This window comes from Zeus faber (assembly GCF_960531495.2).
Source record: "Zeus faber genome assembly, chromosome: 9".
In the NCBI taxonomy this organism is placed as follows: Eukaryota; Metazoa; Chordata; class Actinopteri; order Zeiformes; family Zeidae; genus Zeus; species Zeus faber.
The window spans coordinates 6938584-6959472 of NC_137197.1; the positions used below are offsets into that span (position 1 = coordinate 6938584).

At 44.7% G+C, this 20889-nt stretch overlaps 1 protein-coding gene across 3 annotated transcripts in view; it reads right to left on the reverse strand.

Annotated features, from left to right (window-relative positions):
• hip1 (huntingtin interacting protein 1) overlaps window positions 1-20889 on the reverse strand; it is a 38309-nt gene that overhangs the window by 16171 nt on the left and 1249 nt on the right. For 2 of the 3 annotated variants that reach the window (XM_080006386.1, XM_080006385.1), the window contains exons 3-12: window positions 7160-7223; window positions 6592-6734; window positions 6349-6405; window positions 5171-5251; window positions 4455-4531; window positions 3944-4005; window positions 2646-2786; window positions 2398-2455; window positions 1772-1847; window positions 1301-1444 (exon numbers count right to left, since the gene is read on the reverse strand). In XM_080006386.1, the coding sequence (XP_079862512.1) occupies window positions 1301-1444; window positions 1772-1847; window positions 2398-2455; window positions 2646-2786; window positions 3944-4005; window positions 4455-4531; window positions 5171-5251; window positions 6349-6405; window positions 6592-6734; window positions 7160-7223 (903 nt within the window). Of the gene's footprint in view, window positions 1-1300; window positions 1445-1771; window positions 1848-2397; window positions 2456-2645; window positions 2787-3943; window positions 4006-4454; window positions 4532-5170; window positions 5252-6348; window positions 6406-6591; window positions 6735-7159; window positions 7224-15237; window positions 15535-20889 lie in introns of those variants that run through there. The other variant, XM_080006387.1, reaches the window with a different exon arrangement.

Sequence of the window (20889 nt, forward strand, 5' to 3'; positions counted from 1 at the left end):
AAAATAATGAAAAAAAGAATGAGGATCATTTATTAGAAAATCATTTTATTATTCAAGAACAAAATTAAAAAAAAAAAAAGAAAAGAAAATAATACTAACAAGCAGTGTCTCCCATATAAAGATGTATTTGTGGTGGTCCGCCACAATATCAACATTGACTGCCACATATTATTTATCTATTTAAAAAGGGGAAAAATCGGATCCCCCCCACCCCCGATGTTTTATGAATAGCTCTGATCAAGTTTTTAAATTATAATATATATATATATTTTCTTTTACAAAAATAATAAAAAATATGGCTGGGGGTCCATTATGGCCTGCAACTACACATTTTAGAGTTCTCATGGAACGTAAAATAAGTTTGTGCTGTCGCTCATCTTAACATCAGCAGGACGTCTAAACAGAGTTACATTTTAAGAATTTCAAATGAATGCAGCTCACGCAGCTTGTAACGACGATGAGTCTACGCCACGGACTAGGGATGTAACGGTATACCATTTTAAGGTATAACGCCGTACCAAGCAACCACGGTTCTGAACCGTAGGCCTTTCCCTGTAATGCCGTGCCCACCGAATACATTTATGTTGCAGAACTGAAGATGTAAACTTCAATTCACCCTCACCTGAGGAGTCGTGTTCCGCCATCCTTGTTTACAGCAGCAGCAGCAGCAGAACTGCTCGAGCCGATATTTTTACAACACGGTGTTTTACGTTACTCACGCGCGCATGGGAGCGGGACTTACTCATTGGATGGATGATTACAGCATGAGGAGAGGTGAATTAAAGTTGACATCTTCAATTTTTTCTTTTTTAAGATAAAACTCTTATTATTATTTATTCAACTTTTTGTTTATTCCTATGGGATGGATCCCTAATAAAACAAGTAGCCCCGAATCTATTAATCTGCCATTCCAATCATGCATTAAAGCCCTCGAAAATTACATGATAACATTGCTCAAAAACGCAAGTAGGTGTCGGGTCCTCCGTGCTCTCAATTTTCGCCCTGATCGTTCCCTCTCCATGCGTAGGGTGGGAGGGTGGGGGCGTAGTGTGTCCTGTTCTACTCAATAAAGCAAATAAAAATATTGTGTTTTTATTTTAGACGTTTTTTATTTTTTTTTTTATATTACTCAATTTCCTTATTGACGTACCCTTTACAAGTCTGATTCAACTTTTTGTTGGATCAAAAACCGCCTCAAATTGCAAAGAGGACAGAGACAGAGCGTTACCATGGCAACTAAACAATTAAGATGATATGAGGCAGACTTTCAGTTAGTGTGATAAAAGCCTCCTCCGTTTACCGGCAGCGCGGGGATGTCCGTGTCCACCAGGTCCTCCGTCTCCACCACGTGTTCCGACTCCGGGGACGAGGACTCTGCGGGGATAACCACCACCGGGCTGATGTGCTCCGACAGTGCCGACGCCCGCAGGAAGTTAGGAGGGTTCTGGCGGCACAAAAGACAAACAGCGCTTTAAATATGAAATATTGTGGTATTATTGTTATTTACCCCCCCCCCCCAGACAATGTGTGAGGGAAATTTCGCTGACATTTTTTTTACATCATGGATCAACCCTTTTCAAGACCACTGAGATCCTAGATAAGTATGAAGTTCAGCTCTTTTAGGCCAGTGGCTGATCCATTGGAGCATCACTGCATGCGTTTAAAAGTTCAAATCAATTTCCTGAACAAGCTCTGAGGGTTGACTGGGGCGGTAGCATCTGGAGATGGACAGATGGGCGAAAATATCAGAATGAGAGAAAGGAGCTCACACCTCTGGTAACTGTGGGATCTGAATCAGCCTCTTGAAGTACTGCAAGTTGCTGGAGCGATAGAACAGGCTCTTTAATCTGTAATGAAAGAGAAAAGTATGGAGAGAATCATTACATATGGACGTCATGATCACAACATTTTAATTGACGATTAATTGTCATGGAAATAATTGTGTTTAACACTGTTTTTAATGGCACTACCACAGTACTACAGTCATAAGTCTATAATAGTAGAAGGTTAATAAGGCACCTACTTCAATAAGACATTTATTGACATTGACCACTGAAACATAAAACTTTGGGTAGATAGTTTATTTTCCTCAAAGCGACTGATAGAAAAGCACTTGAATAGGATTTTAATTGCTGCACCATATCTCATTTTGGCTTATTATTCCCCACACATTTGGATGGAAATGCATGATTCAGAATCCCAACGATTTCACAAAAACGATTGCAGTCAGCGTGATTGCCATCGGGCGATTGTGAAATAATTGTGCCAGCACTATAGTCATGCACTTAAGAGGCAGAGAGAAACAGGGAGTCAGAGAGAGTATGAGATCACATCAGGAGGGTTAGAAAGAAAAATCCACGATCCTCTGTGCCAGGCACAACCCCTGGGGGAACTCACTTCTTAAACTGCTCCTGGAAGCGGTCTCTGTGCCCTTGGAGCGTGTCTGCTGGAAGGCCTGGAAACACACACAGTAAGAAAAGTGTTCATGCATCTGATCAGAGAATGTCAAAAACTGTAACTTCGTAATAAGTGTGTGACTTTGCGAGTGGTCCGGTTGGATGAACCAAGACGCTGTTTGCGTTTTTGCGAATGCTGGCTCCACCTGCAGTTCCAGGGGTCGACCAGCAGGGGGTTGTGCTACTCACAGGAGTGAAGCTTGAACAGCAGCTTCACTGTGTAGTCGTAGAGGTGGCTACAGTCCAGGATGACTTGAATGAGCGGGGCCAGGCGACACTGGCCCGCTGCCGTCACCGACACCGAGCGAGACATGTCCAGAGAGCTGAACACTGTGTGTGAGGGGGGCACAGAAACATTTCGGGGACTGTTGTAATATTCATATGTATATCAATCAATATACACACACACGCCAATTCACATAAAGCTCATGGACACCAAGGATCCTCACAAACAGGTGTGACACGCACGCACGCACGCGCACACGCACACGCACACACGCACACACACACACACACACACACACACACACACACACACACACACACACACACACACACACCTTTGTCTCTTTATTACCTTTTAGTCATAACCTTAGTCACAAAAATAGACATGGGCACACTGCCCAATATTGTATTAAAAAAAAAAAAAAAAAGTGCCAGACACGCATGCCAAACACCACCCCCTGAACCCCAAACATTACACCTTTCATTTTCCCTTGACTTGTTCTCTCCATTCACAGTGCAGGCTCTGAGAGACTGTTCACAACACAGAGGTGTGGTTTCCCCCAAAAACACACACACACACACACACACACACACACACACACACACACACACACACACACACACACACACACACACACACACACACACACACACACACACACACACACACACACACACACACACACACACACACACCTCCCTCAGGCCAGACCTCTCAGTTCTGCAATGACGTGATTCTTTCAAAATACACCAGTTCATTTGTAGGCAGGGATGGGGTGTGGCTTTGGGTCAGGCATAGCCAACCAACTATGTCACTTATTACTCCTGGAAGTCTACAGGGTATATTTATAATCTATGTTTATTTCCCTTGGTTAAAGTTTTGTAGTGTTACAACTTTAGTTTCATTCCAATGGGAAATAAATGATTTGGGGGGGAAGTCAAATATAAATGTAAAACATCACAGGGCTGCCATATGCAACCAACAGTATTCTGAAGGACAAATGTGCTCTGCAGTGCTGTGTTGAGTATACTGGTGGAATGTAGAACCCCATCTTATGGTGAAGTTTACACCTTAGTCTTCTCCTACCGGTGTTTGTCTCTTGCTCTGAATGTTAATTTGAGTGCATCTCTGTCTGCTTTTGGAAGTGTGGCCCGAGTGCGCCTCTTCATGCGAGTACTGTATTGATCTTTTGTGTTCCATCCCGCCATGATGCAGATTGGCCCGTTGAGTGGCGTGCGGCACACAGACCAGAATAACTTACCACCTAGGAAGAGGTTGAGCTCACACTCCAGGTAGTCAAACATCTCCACGGTCAGCTGGAAGCTAGGGCAGAGAAAGAGAAAGGGATGAGTCTCAGAGAGGAGGGGGGATTAGACGAGAGAGCAATTATGTGGAACACAGAAGAGTTGCCAAGACATCGTAAGGACTAAAGATAGATCCTGGTTAGGGAGGTGATTAAGGATTCCCTGAGGTTTTTTTTTTTTTTTTGTTTTTTTTGATACACAGAGAATCCAAGTCATTTACAATGAAATATGCAGCATCTGTGTTCATCAAGCTCATAACAATAGAACCGCTGATTCCGGATCCTTTATGGGGCCAGTTACCCGACCACCGCAAACTGTGCTGGGTCTCAAAACTGCTTTCCCATCTCGGCGCCTCTGATTTTAAGACCGCTCCGCATCCAAATGTACGCCATGTATTTAATGCATTATTACAAGCCACGGGCGTGGGCAACATGATATTCAACAACAATGCCTGCAGCAGCAACTCACAAGTTGTTGACATCGTTCTCTCCCGCCTCGTCTAGCTGTCTGTTTGACATCTGTAGATTGCCTGGAAAACGGGGGTTCTGGAAGAAAAATAAGGTGGTATTTAAAAAAAAAAAATTTTTTGGGGGTGAAAAACAGTGTCAGGTGAAAGGATGTCTCCAAAAGAACATACACTAGAGGCAGAAAAATCTTGAAAGCAAGCTACATTTGCGCGGTGGGTAGATTTGCGCTGGTTCGAATGTACGAAAACAGTAATTGACGTGCCGCCTTGCAACATTTAACCTGTACGTAGCCCGCGGCACCACGTGTTGAATAAATACAGGTATATGCATTAGAAGGCTTTGTTGCTGAAATTGTCAGTAATCCTTTGGGGTTGACTGGAGAACGAGTGGGCTCAGACAGACAAAGACAAGACAGAGTGAGTATTGACTTTGGATTATCAGTAAATCAACAAATGACCACAACATCCTGTAAAGTACATCAACGGGGCTGTCTGGCCTTACAGTGACAGCCGGCGCAGCCGTCCTTTAAAATAAATCGACATTACACGATCTTGAGAGGCCATTAGTGTAAAAGAAAAAAAAAAAAGGGCATTTTCTCTGAAGGCCCCCTCCCGGAGAGATGTGATGGCACTAATATGAGCGTTAAGAGGCTGAGATAATGAGAGATAAGGGAGAGCGGGGCTGGGTTTTGATAGGCTCGGGCTGCCTTTCACTCACTTTGATGTGGAACTCCATTTTGGTGATGAGCAGTTTGAGGTAGATGCTGCACAGCTTCCCGTAGCCTTCATTTAGGTGACCCTGGGGGGAGGTACGGAGCCAGAGAAGATGGCGGAGGAGAGAGCGAGAGAGGGCAGGAGACATCAAAGAAAAGGCCAGAAATACGATCAAAAAAGATGGTGGTTTCTCTTGAGAGGTTTGCCGGGCGGATTATGGAACGTCGAGGAAGCAAGTCATTAGGAATTTGCCGGGGATTTATGGTGATGCCTTGGATTCCCACGCCTCACACCTTCACATTACACCACTCTCAAACAAGGTAACTCTCACGCTATGGGCCCGTGGGAAACATTTCCCTTTCTCTGCTGACCTGAGAACAGGGGCGGTTTAACACCGCGGACGGTGACGGTTGAATCCCCAAGCTATGCGTACGATTGCTTCTCGGTTCCTCTTTCCCGGACTATGTGAAAGTGGTGATGTCCCAACAGAAAGGAAAAGGTTGCAACCCTGGTCACAGGCACCATATTTCCTGTAGGTCGCTTTCTAGCGAAACCAGCAAAAACAAAAGAAAGAAAAACAAAAAACAAACAAAAAAAAAACCTTGAGGAGGGTGAATCCAGGAGTCCTCCACCCAAGCAACAGTTGCTCAATACGTGACTCAGGAGTGGCTCGTTGGATAAGACACACAGAAGCTTTAAATGTAGAAACTTCTGTTTGTGTAGAGCTTTGATTAAGTTGGCAAGAACTGCAGACGGATCCCAAAATGCTCAACGGAGTCATGCTCGGATCTGGGAGTAGTGCACAGTCAGCTGTCACAATAGAGGCTTGTAGAACAACTAAAAAACATCTGTGAGGACAGCTCGTGCTATGCCCTCCACCACAACCCTATGGGAGGAAGTGTCAGCTATCCTCGTCAACCAATTTTAAACTTAGAAACCCCTGCGGCCACGACACACACACACACACACACACACACACACACACACACACACACACACACACACACACACACACACACACACACACACACACACACACACACACACACACACACACACACACACACACACACCCCTAAAATTAAACTGTGTGCAAAAAAACATGAGCTTTTCCCGGAACCTGTATTCAGCATTTCATAAGGTGTCAGTAAGTTGAACGTAGGCTTATGACTAGATCCTTACCCACATCCTGCTCATATCAGTCAAATCGGCCTTGTTCCTCATGGAATCCTTGATCACCTGTGGAGAGAACAGATTGAAAATAAAAAAAAGCGAGATCAGGTTGGAGTGCAACCTGAGGTCGGACTACAACCAAAAAAGTAGGGATGGCGTTTTGGTGAAAGGATCCCAAGAAGTCCCACTTCTTTCAACTGCCAGCGCTGGTTACGATGAAGCTGCCGCCAAGCTGTCCGGTCGGGTACTTACGTTGGGATGGCCGTCCCGCAGCAGCTTGTGGAAGACGTGGCAGAACTTCCAGCAGAGCACGGCGTTGCTGGATAAGGGCAGGCGGTTGACCGCTGCCCAGAAGGTGTGGGCGCCTTTCTCATGGTGCGTTCCCAAAATGCACGGTAACAAGCTCCGTTAAGGAGCATCAGCCACTTTTGGCATTTGTCAGACTGGTGCATTATGTAGCCTCTCAACCTCTTATGTAGTCATCATTTATCTATCACATGTTTTTCTGTCTTGTCTTCTTTATCACAGCATGGCCGCGCTCTGCCAACGGGGTCACACAACGTTTATTATTTTCTTTGTGCACAGACACAACCAGTCATGGAGAAACACTTAACAGCCTACACGAGCACATGGGAATTTTGGAGAAACAAACACTGCTCCTCTTCTTGCCCGGGCATGCATCGACACACACACACACACACACACACACACACACACACACACACACACACACACACACACACACACACACACACACACACACACACACACACACACACACACACACACACACACACACACACACACACACAAAGGATATTCCTGGCATGCTTCTCTTTGACGGCGACCTCTTGTGTGTTGATGGCTTTATTGATGCTGACAGCCTGTGAAGAAGAGGAAGGAAAAAAAGTTTGAGTTTAAAGCTCCGAATGCTTTGTTTTAAAATTCGAAGCCATGTTACTTCTCAGGTAACTGCCGTTCCTACTTCTAAGAGCAAAAAAATAATAATAAATGAGCTCGAGCGAGGGATGAATGACCCACTTTCAGCAGCGGCCTGGAGACTTAGTATTTAAGGCAGACCCAGAGGCCCGAGCTCGTGTCCTGTTCAGTTGTGGAGCTACAGCACCAGTGTGACAGAGCAAACAGCAGGTTCAGAAAAGGACACACACACACACACACACACACACACACACACACACACACACACACACACACACACACACACACACACACACACACACACACACACACACACACACACACACACACACACACACACACACACACACACCAACTTCAGGACAAAATCATTTTTAAATTCAGGCGGCAATGAGAAGAGAAAGACAATCCACCATCCATGTAGAAAAAAAACCTTCCACCTCAATACTTTGTTTGAGTGGTCACTATGGTCACGGATTGTGACCATAGTGTACGGTTGTAATTAATGATTGTAGCACCCGGAGTCAGGAGAGCAGAGGAAGTGCTTTGCATAGTCTCACTTCCCCCAGATGTCCTGAGTGGGCCAGATGTCCTTTCCCTGCAGGCCTGGGTGTCCACCAAGTGAAATCATGGGGAGGGTTGGACCGGAGTGACGAGCAAGGGGACATCGGTGGGAAACAGAGTGAGAGAAGAAGACGGTAAGGAATGACAAACTGATACGAGAGGCCGCAGCATCCTGGTCAGGTGCTTGGTTGTATCTCTAGGGGAGTATCTCCGCACCCACGCATATTACACAGATTTACTGTCTCAACATGCCAGTGGGAAGAAAGAAAACCCCCACACTGATACTTTTTTCATTTTTTCCCTTTCATATAAAAAGCCCCATGATGAGGGACGGAACTGTTTGATGTATCATTATTTACAACAATCCGAGTCTAAAATGGATTTAACGAAATGAAATTTCACAAGTGGCAGCCACTGGTAAAGCAACAGGATAAGGGAAGGAAGGAAGGAAGGAAGGAAGGAAGGAAAGGTATCACCCGCATACTGGTCAGTGGATTATAATTTCACACCATCCATGACGCTGCACTTGCATTGTGATTCTCCTGATGACAAGGCACCAGCAGAGCATGTTTAAATGATGACCGCTGCCATGAAACATATATGAGGCGACAGGCAGGACACCGTTATAAATACATCAGCAGACGGCAAACTCAAACAACACTAGTCCTGCTCTGGGGGCCGTGTATCAATTACAATTTTTCAATAATGGTACAGATGCCTTGACTGGTACGGATACCGGCTCCTAAACAAAACTTATTCAAGACAGATTTCCTATCACTGAATACCAGAAATACAGAGTTTAAGGTCATATACCGCTGCATGGTATAGTCTTTAAAAAAGCAATGTAACACATTTAGTTGTAATGCATAAACTTTAAGTTCTGGCTCACGGACACTGAAGAGGAAAAAGTATCCGAAATTGGTATCAAATAGTACTTGAAAGTATCGATACAATTCAGCCAATAGCGTTAAGGAATATCATCTCAATATCCAGTCGTACCGGCTGCGTGTCTGTCTCTTTTACCAGTCAATAGACAAGTTGACATGACATTTCCAACTTTTACAATAATAAGCGACGGTAAGAATATCATTGTGGGGGTTGAGACTGAATATGGCAGGAACTTGAAAAGCCAAGCCCTCCCTGTGTTCTTAACATTTTCATGTGACCCCTCCCCTATATTGGGGGAAAAAAAGAAAACTTGAGTTTCAGAGAAGTTTTTGTCCCGCCACGGTTTGTCGCCATGTGAGTAGGTCACATCAGGTATCTTACACAAGTGAGACATGTTCCTGCAACCAATTCCATTCCAAAGATCAGAATCTGGTATGTTTGTTGCATTGTGTGTCGTAACAATAATATAAATGTTGCAGAAACGCAGAGGCCCCAGCTTGGATTCCTTTCATAGAGAAGTGGTTCACTATCAGGTTAGGGTGCTGGTGCGTGGTGTACGCACCCACAGCAGAAATAAATAACTTAGCAGGCATAATATTAATGCATAATATAAATATTCAGCACAGCAGTGTATGTTTGATGCTGATATCTACTGAAATCTCAATTTTGCTTTTCATTAGAACATCAAAATACTTCTCACATTGTTGAGTATTGACATTGTCAGTCATATCTGCCTTTTCATTACCTGTTGATCCTCCAATTTATTGACAAGAGGGAATATTTTGATCATGCTGTGAAACTATTCAGTGATCAGGAGGTTGATCGCAATGGAACACACGGGTCAATCACTGTTATTTTCACCCCAATAAGCAGGCATATCATAAATTATTGACCATCTTAAAAACAGACCCTAAAATTTGGAGCACTAATGACAAAGTGTGCTGCGAAATTTGGCACTGGTGTGTGCGATGGCAACATTAAACTTTCCCACGGAAGATGAAAAACGATACAGGAAAACCTGTCAATTTTAGAATGTTAAGCAAATAAAAGACAAAAAAAAGTCACTGTGCGCTACCCTGTGCCTCCATAAAACTATTAGTTTCCTCCCTAAAGCAAAGTTATGCCAGATTGCCCTTTACATCAACACAGGGATTTAGGAAATGCTATCTAATTTCTGCAAATAAAGCAAATTTCCTCATGGTTTGAGTACATTTAGTATTCCCAAAGTCACTGCATGACACCGTCCAGCTTCCTTTATAAAAAGTCAGCAGTGCTGGAACTTCCCTCTTGCTGAGTTACAAGTTGTCCAGTATGATGTAATGTCCTTTTGCTGCCACACTAGGTGTTATATTTGCATTTCATTAAGCAAAAAGCCATTTTGAACATAGAAAAGCTCCACCTCATGGAAAAACTGATACACAGACACCCAAAAAAAAAAAAAGGACAACTGATAAGAGTCCAAGTGCAAGCAGTTCCGAAACCCCTTGCCAGCTGCCCCAGGACTCTTGGCACTGGGAAGGAGTCGCTCACATGCATCAATGGCCTATTAGCTTCTTGAAGGACAGCTTCTACACAACCCACCTTATCAAGCGAAATGATGACGGCTTACAGAAATTAAATCAGAGGGGAGCGCTGGCAATTACGAGGATGGACAGAACAACAGTTTAGCTCACACTGAGTTATTATGGCTCCAGGAAGCAGTCTGCCCGACCACAAAAAATAAATAGCGACGACAATTTTTGACAAATACTTGACAGACTAGCCTACCGGAAAAATCCCTTGGCTTGACTACGGTTAGAACATGTGGAGTTAGCAGACTCCTCGCAGGCTAAATCTGGTCCTTCAGTAGAAAACAGGACATTGATATGCTGACCGTAGCCTGGCTGTGTCCACCACACACCCAAGGCAGAGCAACATCTCCTGCCTGCTAAATAAATCACCCCCCACCCACCTGATTGCTGACCAATTTCCCCGCAATCCGCCCTCCAGCCTTTCTGACTTATTTGCTGTGACCAAAGCATTCCTCGGGAATTTGATTTCCATCTGATTTGCAAGGAAGACAGAGCTGACCCACGTGATGCGTGTCATTGTGCCTTGTGCATGCTTTGGCACACAGGATTCTATTGGCACTAGGTGATGTACGACGTATTGTTCCCGCTCTTAAACCATGATAAATATGAATGAAAAAAATAAATAAACAAAAAAGGTGGATGTGGCCACGGTCAACCCGGAAATTCTTCCCCAGTACAGAAGGCAGTTAGAGGTTTTAGTTGCCGAACAATCTCAGAATAATGCAATCCCGGCTATGGTACAAGTCTGCCTGGCTTAAAATGCAGGTTGCTTCCCGTGTACCAGTGTCGCTTGCCTGATTCATCTAGTACCCCTCTTCTGAAAACATGACAGATGTAATTGACCTTGAATATTTGGAATAGGTCCCGTTGTTTTGGTCTCTGGTACTCAGCCCCGTACGCCATAAACCAGGTTTTCCTTCCAGCATTGGCAGATGGAGCATTCACTGTGCGACCTACACTCAAATCCATCCCCCACGTCTTGTTTCCCCAAACTCCATAAAAGCACTTTGGGAGCAGGACCGGGGGAGGAGATCCCCAAGGAACTTTGGGAAAGATGCCTTCGATAAAATGCATGAATCATGCGTCTGAGCAAAAAAAAAAAAAGAAAGAAAAAAAAAATGTAGTGCTCCACTGCAAAATTGTACACCCCACCCACTTCACAAAAAGGTCAAGCTTTCCAACATCTATGAGATGTGAACATGCGACAGGTACTGCTAAGCACCGGCGAACCGTGCGCCCGTTCTGGTTTTGTCCCACAATCCCACCTCGAAATCACTGTCGGATGCAATCGGAAAACTAATTCAACTGACAATCCCGCTTTGAGTCTTGAGGCCAAAAATGAATTACAAAATGGGCAAGCACTGTAGCCTTTGTCTTTCCAGTGTTTGATTGCTCATTTATGACTAAGCGCAAGGCCTCACATTGTGTCATCTATTTTTTTTTTGGTTCTGCGAAATGTGTTGAGGGTTGAGGGAGAGACTAGACCGGTCCGTGTCAATACACATGCATCAGAGGTCAATGTCTGTGTCACATCAAGATTAGCCCACCTATGGTGACGGGTAAACATAGGGAGGAATGAAAACAGGAAACATTTGTGGTCGGCTGTAAACGGGCCTGCACCGTATGCTGAGGTGGAGGGGGGCATGGTCATTGTGGCTGAGGCCCTGGGGCTGGAGGTAAGGGAGGTGGAGGAGGAGTAGGGGATAGGGGGAGGCAGGCGCTCACTCAGGCTTCCTGTACTGGCACACCCTGTTCTGCCCATTTCCTGCCTGCGGAGAAATGCCCGGCTTCGGCCTCCTCCTCTTCATTTTGTAACAAGAGCCAGTCGGTCACGATCACAGGGGTCTTAAATGACGGGCCCGGGGGCCACATCCGGCCCGCGGGACGATTTAATGTGGCCCGCTCACATGGTGATAATATATTGATAAATCTGGCCCGCAAAAAAATAATTCAATAGATCACAAGAGCTATTTCTAACAGGATTACGAGGCAATTCACTAATGTGGGGAAGAAAAAAACGAACAAACATGTCTTTTTTCCTTTGAAGTTCATCATGAACCCCCGAGAAGAAGACAACCTGGCCAGTGGCCCCCGGGTCATTTGAGTTGGAGACCACAGTTCCAGCATCTACCTCTCTCACGGTCACTCTGGATGCCTGCTCCAGCTGTACTTAAAGGTCAAACAAACAGGAAAAAAAAAAAAAAAAAAAAAGACACCCACTAGATTTGTTTCTCCTTCTACCGTAGGTGTACGTGTCCACATGTGAAATTCCTGTTATAATTAGAAATCCCCACAAAAGGCCAAAGAGATCCATTCTTTCAAGGCTTGCTTTTGTTTTGAAGTGTATTTTACACACAACACTACAGCTTAAAAGGTTCTATGAAAACCGTAAAAGCATCTGGACGGAGGTTTGAGGCATGCGTAATGTTTTCTCCACCCCATTCAATTGGTCACTTTTGTGAAAAGGTTGTGCCGATTGCATCAAGACCATTAGCACATGTGACAGGAACATCCGGGCTACATGGAACAGTCACTCTGCACCTCTTTAAAAAGCCTGGCTGGCACCGAGAATCAAAGGGGAGAATGAAGGCCAACTGTTTTTGACCCGTCCGTTTTCCTGTGTGATTGAAGACATGGGAACAGGCCCGGAACAGTGACACCACTCATCTTAAAGAAACAAGGGTTACCTTGCACCATAGAAATAATTGATTTTAATTACCTGTTACCTCACACGTGCCGCGTTGTAAATATAGTGGGAAATAAGGGAACAGTAGTGGGAAATAAGGACAGTAAGAATGAAATAAAGTCTAATTTAACCACGTTGGAGAGCAGGAAGAGATTTAAAAAAAATGATCACTTCCAATTGCTCATCAATCATGTTTACATCAGGCTGTTACTAAAAGATCATTTTCCCACATAATGCTTTGCAGTACCCACCAATAACACTGCATTTGGAAGACACATGTCCTGCGGGATCATGTCATCTCCGCAGAGACCATTAAGAGCAGGAAAACATGGGGCTGCGAGCTATGAGTCTGTGACCTCATAGTCGGTAGCTTTTGTTCCTGGGGGAAGGGGTGGAGGCCAGCAGGTGCCAGAGACACACATACAGTATTGTACGTGTGTGTAATACCACTGTGTGCGCGCACATTTGTGTGTGTGTGTGTGTGTGTGTGCCCTGAGGGTCAGGCTAAGGGACCGCTCTTGTGCAGTTAAACATTTAGGCTTAAGCCCTCATGGCTTTATTAGCCTCTCCTAACAAGACAGCCTTTTTGCAACCCCCTGTGAGGAAGCCTCAACCTCTGAAGCTCACTGTGCTTTGTGTAACCAGTCGGGCTTCCTGAAGAAGTGGTGAGGTCATAACAACACACTATAAAAGGAACATCTGTGCAGCTGAATGAGAGTGTTTGACCCGGGAGCTCATTAATCACAAATTTAAACATAAGGTTAACGTCACAGCACAGTTTTTTCTTTTTTCTTTTTAAGTTGGGTGGACCATGAGAAGGTCCAAGAACAATTAGATAATCCTACAAGATTTTTAATAAATCAACGTGAAAAATGGGAACAGCAAAGGGCGTAGTGCACCATTCTCTCAGAGTTCCCTGGTTCTAGAAATTTGAAAAGCGGGGGAAACTCGCCCCTGACTCCATCGAGAAATATTTGATTTGGAATCTCGCTTTGGAGGCTTCGCTTCTTCCGAATCCAACTGGCCCCGGAGTCTTGCATCTGTCTGGCTTGTGTTTTCATACCATCGTGTCCCCCATGCATGCCAAATAACCAGAGCATGGGGCCTGAGAACGCAAGCCAAGGAGCTAGACTCTCGCTGGAAGATCGACTGAGCCTTGGGTAGTTTGGTAGAATCCACTGAAGTGAGAAACTTCTCCAATAGGGGCTTTGCTCTGACGGAGAGAAATGGTCAACGTAATAAAGATAAGCTCAATTTCTCCTTCAGACCAAATTACTACGCGTGGAATGTGCCCTCTGCGACTGACTACTGCGCAGGTAGGAACGACCAAACATACTCATCGGGTCGACTGAAGCGTTGGTTTAAAAGGGTATAGATTTACCGCCATCAATTACTTCCTGTCCAGTCACAGTTTGCAGTTACATTAGGACCCCCCCCCCCCCCTCCCCCCTTTTAGTGTCTGCCTCAAGACAGCCCCTCATCGCTTTCCTTGGCCAAGGAGTATTGGAAGGGCTGGGGATGTTCATATGGAAACCCCCCCCCCCCCACACACACACCATGTTGGCAGTAAAATGTCTAGTTGCTTCTGCTCTATATGCACCTGCTGGGTTACAGGTTCACTTAACAGTCCTTGTAATGCCTGTTGGCCTATATACACGATTCTTCACAGTCAAAACAAAAACAACCGTAACAGAAAACTTTCTCACTCAGTGGGGAACAAACACTCCACTTGTAAACTGAATGAGCGCGGTGTCAATGCTTCAGATCGATACAGCCCATCTGGCTGCAAAACAAAGGGTACGATCACGTTGGTCGCTATTGTATTACAGACAAACGCGACCTTCGAGCAGATGGCACATTATCTCAATATGATATTCGTCTACCGTGGAGAGGGGAATGTTTTATTTACATTCCTGTCACATTCTAGTGGTCCGCGCTCGGCGCAAGCGGTGGTCTCTGCGTGCGACTACTTGAAAGTGGATCCCGTGGTTTCCAGCATATTTACTGAAATAAATACGATCAAATAAATTGAATGAGCCTTCAAGCCGCCGACACGACAGCGATAAACACAAGGTGCATTCAGTGTACACACACTGACACAATTGGGGTCTTGGTAGCTAGTTAGTTTCCAGTTCAACCCCCCCCCCCCCACCCACCCACCCACCCCTTCCTTCCCCAAAAAGAAAAACACGCAGAGGTCCGTTCCCCCGAAAAGCTCAGTTTTAAACAAGTAGTTGCGCCAAAACTTACCATTTTACCGAGGTCCATGATCACTTCACAAAATATAACGACGGCCCCGAGACGGACCGAGGAGTGCGGTGCGTTGGTTTTCTCCGATTGGTAACGGGAAAGCGATCCGTGCAGGAAAAAAAAAAAAAAAAGAAGAAGAAAGAAAAACACACACACACACACGCACACACACACACACACACACACACACGCACACACACACACACATACACACACACGCGCGCGCGCTGGGAGCGGAGAGGTGGCGCGGTGCGTCCGCTCAACGTGTGTCCCGTTTTCAGTGTCGGATACTCGGCGTGCGCGTCCTTCCGCGTCCCCCTTCCCTCCCGGTGCTGCTGCTGCTGCTGCGGGTCGAGTTGGCTTGGGATGGGATGGGTTGGGTTGGGTTGGGTTGGGTTGGGTTGGACGGGGCGGCGGAGGGAGGTTCCGAGCGCCGGAGCCGACCGCCGGGGGGGGGGGGGGGGGGGGGGACACGCGAGAGCGACCCCCGGTGATGATGCCGGGACACGTCAACGCAGCCCCCCGGAGCCTCCTTCCCTTCCTCGGCGGCTGCATCCAGGGCCAGTGGGGCGCCTTTATTTTGCAAATCAGCCCCGCTGTCTGCCGCACAATGGCATTGGGGCCGGAACCCCCAACCACCAAGTAGATAAACACACCGTCCTGCAAGTGGGATTTAATGTAATACAACTTCAACCTGTGGAAGTTTTGTTTTTTTGATCTTTAAAAATAAAAAGCTTTGGCAGCGGCCGACATTATAGTCTGTTCTAACATGTAATAACGCGTTTATTCAATGTGGCTGCAGATAGTTTGCACCAGATAGCCATCGGTTCCATTTTAAATATGGATTGTTTTCCCGTTTTCTTTTCTACCATCCAACTACAGTGAAGAATTGTCGTGGAAAATGGCTAAAAAAGGAGAAAACGCTCGATGTGCACCGTGGGAGGGATATTATTATCATCACTATTACTACTGGGTGGCTGATGCCCCCGTCTGGCTTCTCTGAGATTGTCAACCTCATCTCCTTGAATCAGGAGGGGGGGGGGGGCATGTCACGCACGCCTTGCCTGTGCAGTTGTGAACACAATTTACAATGAGAAGATGCAGAGTCGATCAGATGTTTTCTATTGAAATGGTAGAACGAGCGCGGATCGATGTCATTGTCTGAGAGAAGCGTCCCAGGCTCTGAAAAAACGAACGGGGCAGAATTTGTATACCTTTCATTTTCACGGAGGAATCTATACACATATGAAAACCCAGACATCGCCACGCATTCTTGTTCCACGCCATCCGTTATACAGGGAGTAATAAGTAAGCAAAAAAAAAACAAAAAACCCTCAAACACGTTTACTGAATGTCTGGAAAGTAACACCAGTGGACTAAGGCCGGCCCAGTGGCATTCATTAATTTGCTACTCATTAAACTGTTGGGGGCTAAACAAAAAAAACATTCTGTTTAAGGACAATGCTTGCCCTTTTCCCACAGAGTCAACTCCCTTCCTGGTACGGCGAATGGCAAATCAACAGAGCGACAGTTTCTCCGTTTCAAAATAGTCTTTTACTCACAGTTTAGTATTTCTCCGGGCACGCTTAGGATATTCGTCACACTCTCGAGACATTACAAATCAGAGTTCAAGACAAGTAGCGATTGCTTTTTCACTTGTTCACAGAGATTTTGCTCTCATGCTTTGGCCTCTCCCGCGGCCGATCCTGCACTCAAACTGTGACATCTGACGGACAAGGGGGGCTTCTCCTGGTCGTAGGCAGGCCAAGGCCACACCAATCAAACACGGCAGATGTGCCACATAAAGCAGCATCAAGGTACCTCCATTAGGATTGTGCTCACAGGCGCCGTGGGAGGTGTTCGACCGGAGAGACTTGTCATGATGATGCTACTTTATCTTTGGGGGAGACAAATCCACCCAAGAGCATCTGTATTCTCCGCACCGCTCTCAGGTTGTCTGCAGGATTAGCGTGCTCCCAGTCTGGTGAGCGCCTTCCAGTTCGATTACTGCTCGGAGCGGAGTGTCAACTCAATCCATGATATACTTTCACTTTCTTTATAACTCACTGTAATCCAAACAATCTGAGTGAGCGGTAAAATGCGGTATATGTCATTAACATAAATTGCCACATTAATCCCTCATGAGAAATATTTTATCGCACTGTAGTAGTGCAAATATGTAATGGCTTTGTTTTGCTTTAGTAAGTGGTGGTCACTAATGTGATTCAAAATGCAACATAGATTTATTTCAACTGGCTCGAATGGTGTTTGTTTCTGTCCATTATAAGAGTTATGGCCAAAATAATCCTATATAAACCATCATGTCATTAGGACTTCCACTTCACTGACTGGTCACACACGTCCAGCACTATTATACAAGGGACAGTTTGTCCAATGGGGCCACAAATCACTGCCTGCTGTTTCTGCTGCCTCAGTGCTTTCACTGGACACTTCTATCTGGGTGCATGCACTCCATGGGAATGTTTCTTAAAATGCCCAAAAATACAAGAAGAAAGAACTTGAGGCATTGGTTGATAAGGGGAACGATAGCCGATATAACGTCATGACCAGTAACAAAAAAGAGAGAGATAAAAAGAGAAAAGGCAGACCCAGAGAGACCTATGGCGGGAGAGGGAGGAAGAGATTAAAGTGCTTCTCTCACTCTACCCCTGCTGTGTCCTGCTTGGGCCCAAGGGCCACAGCTATGCTCCTCCCCTGCATTCCTCAGCTGCTGGGGCACCATGCAGCATGAGGAGACACGGTGGCATGGGGAGTAAAAGTCCACACACACACACACACACACACACACACACACACACACACACACACACACACACACACACACACACACACACACACACACACACACACACACACACACACACACACACACACACACACACACACGAGTGCAAAGTGTATTTTCTTTTCTTTTTTTTAAATAGTCGACAAGCTGGTGGAAGTTCTGAACAACAAGTTGACAAGTCTGTGTATACAAAAAAGCCACTAACGGATGAATCACTTAACAAAACATTTGTAAAATACACATTTTGGCACAGATAAAAAAAGAAAAAAAAAATCACTGTCTAATGAATATACTTTAAAAACAGTAAGGCTGAAAGGGCTTTCATGCTAGGATACGCCTGGATCATTGATAGAGAATGCAAAACAAATAATTCAAACTTATGTTGACAAACGCCCAGTCGACTACTTTGGCACATCCCTGCAAGTCACTGTGTTGTTGTAGAGCAGAGGAAAAGGAGGCAGCTGGTGGAAACACACTTAAAGCCCTAATTATGCAAGATGTGGTGTCACTCAGTATGCAACACGTCCCCGCTGATTGACAAGTGCCTCAGAACTCAGCCACAGCTACTTATTATGGATTGAATCGGTTAAGAGATTACTACCTTTACGGCTTTATTTAAAAATAAATAACAACAACATGGTCCGTGCACTGCTCTGCAATCTAGTAAAGAGTAGACATCTTTGACATTTTGGAGCCTCACAGCAACTCAATGTGTTTATTTTAGATGTTGTGTTTGTTATTGAAAACTTGTTGCTGAATGCTCTGCTATTGGAAATAGAACAGAACATACACAATTAAAACATTTCCTGCCCACAAGGAAAGCATGCCAAAGATTAAATCCCCCTAAACTCTAAATTAAAGAGGCAGTTGCTATTATGAGAGCATAACATGTCATTAACAGCCAAGCGATGTGTTCTATCTGGCTAGCCTGCTCCGTTCTTTTTATAACTCGGTGGGTACAATATGACAGGGAGGATTCGAACACGCCCTGGTGTTTACCCAACTCAACTTTGGAATCAACAGTCATATTTATGACTATTGATGTCCTGTAACAGTCCTGTATATGATATGCTCTATCCTGTCCGAGCCCAACCCAACCATAACATTTTTTAAGACACAATTGAAATTAATTGTATCGTAACAAATCTGAATTACACTGATTGCTTAAAACTGAAACCAAAACAAATTAAAATATATATCACAAAAAGATAAGTATTATTACCAGTGAGTTCACACAATGTTTCCACGGCAATGTAAGCTACAAAAACAAATATCTTCTGTACTAGTGGACAGAGTTGATCTGTCTTAGGTGCTTAATTTAGAAGGAAAAGGAAATTATGCATTATGCAATTGATTCATAAAGGTATTATATTTTCCATACCTAGATCCTCTACTGTATCATATTAATAAAACATGAGGCTACATGATTGGATGTATTAGTAAAAGCTGCATTTGGAAAATAATTATTGAAATGAGAGAACGTGTTAGATGGACACACAGAACTGGGTCTGATTGGGGGAGTGAACGCACACGCAGACCCAGACAGACAGTGGGTTTTCTATGGTGGAGGTGAAAGCCAGCGACCAAGCAGATTTAGGCAGCTTTGGAGCACAACAGATCAGAAGAGATTATCTCAGGCTGATCTCTCTAAAGCACAGAGCGGTTTCATTGATTCCTGAATGGCCTGCGACAGCTTTATGACTGCAGTCAAAAATCAAGCACAATACTAAATATATATTAAAAACAACAACAACAACAACAAAAAAACAATAGCAAGGAAAACCACACTGCAAATCCTCTTCCTAATACAATACCAAGGTGATATACTAATCCAGCCTTGGTGGATTGAATTCAGTATCACCACAGACGTAGAAGCAGAGAAGGATCGCTGACTGTCAGGGTCCAAATGCTGATATCTGTATCGACACTGGTTTGGTCTGAATACTTCTTCCTGTCATGTTGGCGGCAGCAGGCAAACTGATCACATTGATTTATGAAACATCAGTTTGATAGTGATCACCATTCACCATTCATTTTATTTCAATTTATTTATTTCAATTTATTTTTTATTGTATTTTATTCTATATATTTTTTATCTTATTCTATAAGTATTCCACTTACTGTATTACGTTTTAGGAGTCAGTTAGTCGGTCTATTAGAAAGGAATTTTCTACTTTTTATTTTATTTTAGTACTTTTTCCTAGGACTTATTGTGTGCTATCACCGGGTGCGTTGCATTACATTTCACTGCATATATGTATGGAAGTATGTATATGTATGTGACAAATAAAAATCTTGAATCTTGAATCTTGAGTTATCAGAATACAGCTAATAATCCTCCAGTCAAACTGATTTATTTTTTAAATACCTACACAACCTACACAGTGATGAACATGTGCACACTGAGACACATGTTCAGGATCTGCATACATACATTGCTGTGTTTCTACTGTTGTTGCCTTGGCATGCTTCCAAAGAAGCAGAATTAGTTCTTAGTCGAGACTGACAGTGACCTAGTGACTAGGCTTGTCGCTGTACACCTAAAGCCACGTGTGCATCTCCTTTAATCCATGTCGCTAATGTCCTGATCGGGGGAGAAGGGAACCCTGTGTGCACCTCAACAGCCTGACGTCACGTCTACCTTTCGCTGACTATGAGGTGCGCAGCAACTCATTTAGCAGCGACTGTAAATAAGGGACACAGAGCGAAAAAACAAACTATGGCCTGCAACTTAGCCCGGCTTGATTCATTTGACCTACTTTTGCAGCTTCCCATTCCCTGGTCCTGGGAGAGGGGAGGGGAGACCACCAGACAGGCGGGCAGGAAGCAGACGAGTCCACAGAACA